We start from the raw sequence: 6,794 nt of genomic DNA on the forward strand, positions 1-6,794 counted from the left end.
TAGAGACTTGACAAATAGAGTATCGAGTCATGATCGACAACAGTTGTTGATGGTAGTGGTTGATAGTAGTAATATATCAAACTTAGAAAATCGAGTATCGAGCCATGGTCTTTCACTCAATCACGATTAATTAAGAAAACGGGTCGTAAACAACTATCAGTGATGACGGTGATAGTTGATGATGGCGGTTGGTAGTAGTAATGTATCAAACTTGAAAAATCGAGTATCGAGTTATGCTCTTTCACTCCATCACGATTAATTAAGAAAACGAGTCGTAAACGACTAGCAGTGATGACGATGGTAGTTAATTATAATGATTGATAGTAATAATATATCAAACTTGGAAAACAGAATATCGAGCCATAGTCTTTCACTCAATCACGATTCACTAAGAAAATGAATCATAAACGACTATCAGTGATGATGGTGATAATTAATTATAGTGGTTGATAGTTGTAATGTATGAAAAATAAAGTAAAAACTTGAATTGAAAATCCAATTTTTGTGCTTCAAAAAAATATAAATAAAACCATAGAAAACTTTCAATCTTCAATTTTTTTAGAAAAAGAAAATATCACAAATAGACATAAAGGCACAACAAAATATGCTGCAATTTTCAATAAATCTTCATTTTCCTTTGAGATAACTCCAATTCTTGACCAATCTCCACTATACCTGAAATATAATTTAGTAAAAATCATGGTGAAAATTAAAAAAAATAAAAATAAAGATAAAGTTGCTACGGCATACTCCAACTTTACAGGGGTCCTATCATCCCTGAGCTCAATTTTAACGTATTTTTGTTACCCTTTTATGCCGATATGACACCTTTTTATTACATAAAATGAGGTTCACGTCAAAGTTTTCATGTCGGCTAAAAAGGTTGACAAAAGATGTCACGTCAGCTAAAAATACACTAAAATATAGTTCGATGGGGTTATAGGATTCTCGTGAAATTGAAATGTATCGTAGCAAATTCGATCATAGTTCAGAAATACTATGCTTTACTCAAAAATAAATATAGCAGAAGTTACACAATTGGCCACTTGGCCAAAAATATTACATAAAATGAGGTACACGTCAAAGTTTTCATGTCGGCTAAAAGAGTTGACAAAAGATATCACGTCAGCTAAAAAGGATGACAAAAACATATTAAATTTTGTTCGGCGAGGTAATAAGATCCCAGTAAAATTAGAGTGTATCGTAGAAAATTTGTTCATAGTTGAGAAAATACTATATGCTTTACTCAAAAATAAATATAGCAGAAGTTGCACAATTAGCCACTTGGCAAAAGTATAAAAATATTTACAATCTCCAGCTAATATACATATATTATATGCATTTATCATCTATTTTTTTTTTTAATGAACAACTATTTATGTTAATTTTTATGTTAAAAAATAAATAGAAAAATAACATAAACATACACCTTAACCTATCATATATTACATAAATTTTCATCCTTACAAAATAACTATAAAAATTTCAACTAATCATGTATCTTTATTGAATTTATCAGGAGCTAATTATGTCTCTCGACAGACCCAAAATAGAAAAAAATTATATCGGGAGTTAATTATGTATCTTTATAAAGAAAAAAAAGTATTTTCGTTGAATGTATTATGAATTTTGATAGACCCAAAATAAAAAAAAAATATATACCGAAAGCCAATTGTGTATCTTTACAAAGAAAAAAACTATCTTCATTAAATATATTGGGAGCTAATTATGTATATCGAAAAACTCAAAATTAAGATTTTCAGTAATTATACAAAATGTCAAAATTTTCTATAATTAAGCCCCAAACTGTCTGAATTTATGTTGTTTGCCTCACCCCCACCCCCCACCCCCCAAAAAAGTAGGAAAAACCTCTTTCTACTAAGATTTTCTTCTATTTCCGAGCTCGAACACGAGATCTCTAGTTTACGAGCATGATAAAATATATTCTAAAAGCGAATATATATAGAAAAAAAATATTATAAATTAAAGAAAATTTACCCAGCATCAATGAATCCTAGAGCAAATACTCCAACAATAGCTTGAACAAGAAAATTTCTTGGAATTTTCAATGAGGAATTTGAATTTTCTTGAATTGTTGAATTCTTTTTAGCAAATGAAATTGTTGGATGTTTAGTACATCTTCTATTTTTATATTTCAAATCAAAGAAATAAGAAAAATTTGTAGAAGAAGAAGAATAGCAATTGATAAATTTTTGTGTGAACAACATTTTCTTGTCACATAAAATAAAATAAAATAAAATAAAATTGCACTAAGTTATGCTATCTACCTACATCTTATTATATGTGTGGTTGTTATTAAAATGATCCTTTCAATTGAATTATTGTGGTTGTTTTTTTAAAGAAGGGATATCAATCATGCTCTATAATAATATTTTATTATAACGATTAAGTTGTTTTTTTTGTTGGAACTAATTTTAATCTTATGTTATATTATACATTTTTTGAGTCAGGATTTATCAGAAACAACTTCTTTACTTCATCTGAGATAGTGGTACGGACTGCATACACTTTATCCTCTTCAGACCCCACTTTGTGGAAATACACTATGTATGTTGTTGTTGTTATATTATAAGTTTACTAGAAACTACCGTGATAAACGATATCACTATAGAGTGGTTTAACTGTATTTCAAGAGTTTTAATGCTCTACGAAATGAATCAACAGCAACAACGATGTATATAACGACTAAGTTTTTTTTCGATGGTACCACTTTTTGATCTCATGCTATATTGTATGTTAACTAGAGAGTAGAAATTTCGTAACAAACAATATCACTATAGAGGGGCGCGAAAAGCCTTAAAGTACTGTTCCATGTTCCAGAGGTCTTCGAGCCTTGGCATTTCGAATCCTGTTGAATGATTGTGGTTCTGGGACTCAAGTATGAAGTCGCCAGGTGAGACATTCAGTTCACGAACCAGAGAGTTTAACTATATTCCAAGGATTCTGAGACCCTATAAAATGAATCAACAACAAACTTAAGTTGAAAAAAAAACGTTCGTGAAAATAAAATGAATATTTTTTTGCGAGTGAACCATTATTGTACTTCAAATACTCTTTGAGTCGATATTTCAATATTTCCTAAGTGTTTCAAATATTCTATCATATAAAATGAGACAGAAGAAATAGTATTTTTTCTAACAACAATTTTGTGGCCTCAAAATGGCATTATAGACATACACTTTTCCAAATTTTATTTCATGTCTTACCAAAAAAACCTTTTTAGCAATAAGGATAGCTAAGTATATTGGTAGTTTATTTTTATTACCAAAAAATATTGGTACATATTTTATCACAAAATCTAAACTAAATTCCACATGTTTCTTCCTCACCCTTCTAGTAGTTTTTTAAAGATAAATATGAATAAATATATGAAGCGTAGACAATATAATATGGAGATTCTACAGTTGGCAATTAAATTAAGAATATAGGTGTAACGACTCTGGTCCAATTGTAAAAATATTGTCCGCTTTAGATCTAGATTTGCACGAATCTATCATTTGAATTTTGATGAAAATGCGTCTGGGTTCGGCTGAAAAAAAATATATAAATAACATAAATAGGCACCTTAATTTATCATATTTACACAAATTTTCACCCTTACAAAATAATTTTAAAAATTCCAACTAATTATGCATCTTTGTTAGATGTATCGGACAGCTAACTATGTATCTCGACAAATCCAAAATTAAAAAGAATATATCAGGAGCTAATTATTTATATTTACAAGGAAAAAATATATCTTCATTGGATGTATTATGTATCTCAATAGATCCAAAATTGAAAAAAAATATATCGAAATCTAATTATGTATCTTTACAAAGAAAAAACTGTATCTTCGTTGGATGTATCGGGAGATAATTATGTATCACAACAGATTCAAATCAGAATTTTCAATAATTATGCAAAATGTCAGAATCTTCTGTAATTAATTTTCAAACTATCGAAATTTATATTGTTTGCACAAAAAATATTTGAACCATTTCTCGATTTGTTCGATGTGGAAATAGCTAGTTTGTGGGCCTCCTTGGAATAGAACTTCTTAAAAGCCCATTGTGAAGTGGGCTGCTTCTTAAAAGCCCATTGTGATGAGAATCTTGGGCCAAGGAAAATGCACTTTGTAGCTTTACAAAGGTTTACATACATAGCCATTTACAGTGAAACATTTCTATAGTGACAACGTTTTTCTGAAAGTTTTATGACTGCTATAGTGGAATGTTATTCTATACGTATGTTGATATTTGACGTTTAGATTTCATTTTGTTATTATAAACAAAAAGTATGCAGAATTATTGTTTTTTTGTCCTTTTTATGTCATAAACGGAAATAAAATACCCGTTTAGTTTAAAATCTCAATTGTTTTGCATATCTCATTAATTAAAAATTGAAAAGGCAAACATCGCTAGTGTTTCTCGTGAAGTTATGATCATCACTAGGGAGATCGAACTAGTCCAAATGCACATCGCCTCGTTTAAGGGGGGGATTAAAAAAAAAAAAATCTAGATTCACATCATGTAAAAAGGAAATCAATGAGCTGAGAACCCGAGATCTCTAATCAAAACCGAAGAACTTCGTCAGTTCGAATATATTTCTTGATAATTCCTTTCTCATGTCAAATATATATTATTATAAAGAAGTTAGCAAAGGAACAACTTTAAAAAAATCAAGTACTATTGTGAAACTAATAAGAAAAAAATATTTTTTTTATTTCAAATTACAATCTTAATTCACAAAAATCATAACATATGTTCATTATTTTCCTAATAACCACAAAATAATACTACTTTGAATTATGCTTAACATGTTCATACTCAATATTTTTTGAGAATTTCCATATTTGAATTATTTTGCAAAAATAGATTCATGATTCATCCACATCCTTAGTATTTATATTTGATTAATGTCATTAACTAACTTTCCTATAAAACTTTATTTTTTTTAGATGAAAGGAAATATAATATTTAGATAGATACAACATTATATATGGGAAATATATACTTGCCAACTAAGTAACAATAATATTTAAAAATAATAAATAACAATAAATTATTATACATATCAGGTATTTATTGATTTGATATAAATATAAGGTTTTCATGTCTTCTAACACCAATATATATTAAGCTATTTTTACCCTTTAGATTCATCACACATATATATATATTCAAATTATGAGGTCCTACAATGATGAAAATTATATATTTTTATGTATGTTTATTTGCATGGTTTTGGTATTTTGCTCTGTAGCTCTCTTGATCTTGATAATGATATCCCATAAATTTTCAATTCCAAAATCTCCAAAATTTTCAATTGAATCAATTACATCTTCTAAAATTGATATTTTCCCATCAAATCATACTCATTATACATCCCTCCATGTTCAGAACCTGACAATTAATTTCGTCGTCGAGAATCAAAATCCTTACGAAGTGGAGTACAGTAATACAGTCGTTACAGTTTCTTACAAGAGAGATATATTCTGGACAAATATGTTAGGACTTTATCATCAAAAAGAAGGGAAGAGCGTCTTACTGGATATTTTGCACACTGTACAAGTTTATATTGCATTTATGTATTGTGTTTGTTATATGGTGATTGATTCTAAGTCGGGGGTCTATCGGAAACAGTCTCTCTACTTCACCTGAGATAGTGGTATGGACTGCGTACACTCTAAACTCCCCAAACCCCACTAGGTGAAAATACACTGACTATGTTATTAAAATAAAATTATCTCTTTTATTTATGGCTTCTTAAAAGATGTGTATCAAATTAGATATGAATCAATAAACAAGGATAGAGTAAGTAAATTTCTTGGTCACAATTAGGTAATCAAATTTTAATTGTAGAGCATTTAAGAGTTGAACAAAAAACTTAAAAAGATTCATTATATATAAATAAGAACATTACTGTAAACAATAAAAATGTAGGATAAAATAATCTTGTATTTTATTCGAAACTATTATACCTTATACCTCACACTAATGAACCAATTTTATATTCCCGGTTGTAATTCATGTGATATAGTTTGGATGGATAGGTAATTTTAAAATGAATGTAATTTTATTTTTTTAAAATGGTTTTAATGTATACATAATATTTGTGTTGCTATACAATAATTCTAAAAATTAAACTTGACACCTTAACCACGCTATAATATTTGTGTGATTATAATCTCATTACGAACAGTGACAGATATAGTGACTAATTGTTCATTTAATATTTATAAATATTTTATCCTGAACTCAATTACTCTTGTTTATTTACTTGAGATTAATGGTGTTAAGTGGGCCGGGTCAACCCGAAACCGGCCCGTGAAAATTAGCCGAGTTGTGGGCCGGTGCGGATTCGGGCTTGGTTAAGTGGGTCAGGCCAGGGCCGGGTTCAACACTAATTTTTTTAAAAACAACCCTGAACCGGCTCACTTAGCCAACCCGGTCTAATCCACCTAAATCCGGTTAAACATCCGGTCAAACCCGGTCAAAAACCAAGAAAAAAAAGTTTTTTCCAATATGCGCTATATATACTCATCTATATACATTTTAAATACGTTAAACAATATATATATACACTATATATATGGTATATACTACATTAGAATTTAAAAAATATACACACATACACAATTACACATATATACGCACCATTCAATATATATGTACTACTTTAAATAAAACATACTACAATATATACATAAAGTTATATACTAATTTATAAAACATATACACATGTATACGTTTAATATATACGTCTATAGAAGATATATACACACACATATA

The 6,794-nt window shown here is 28.7% G+C and overlaps 1 protein-coding gene across 1 annotated transcript; it reads right to left on the reverse strand.

Annotated features, from left to right (window-relative positions):
• Positions 1-463: 463 nt before the first annotated feature.
• Positions 464-2,287, reverse strand: LOC107854224. The gene is made up of 2 exons (XM_016699221.2): positions 1,999-2,287; positions 464-675 (listed from the first exon to the last, which is right to left on the reverse strand). The coding sequence occupies exons 1-2, from the start codon at positions 2,226-2,228 to the stop codon at positions 543-545; spliced, it is 363 nt and encodes a 120-aa protein (XP_016554707.1). The 5' UTR covers positions 2,229-2,287; the 3' UTR covers positions 464-542.
• Between the last annotated feature and the right edge of the window lie 4,507 nt (positions 2,288-6,794).

This window comes from Capsicum annuum, chromosome 7, assembly GCF_002878395.1.
Source record: "Capsicum annuum cultivar UCD-10X-F1 chromosome 7, UCD10Xv1.1, whole genome shotgun sequence".
NCBI classification, from domain to species: Eukaryota; Viridiplantae; Streptophyta; class Magnoliopsida; order Solanales; family Solanaceae; genus Capsicum; species Capsicum annuum.

Coding starts and splice junctions, on each gene's coding strand:
- LOC107854224 (XM_016699221.2), bottom strand. CDS start 2,228: ATGTTGTTCACACAAAAATTTATCAATTGCTATTCTTCTTCTTCTACA. Junction 676..1,998: donor CTAGGATTCATTGATGCTGG/GTAAATTTTCTT, acceptor ATTATATTTCAG/GTATAGTGGAGATTGGTCAA.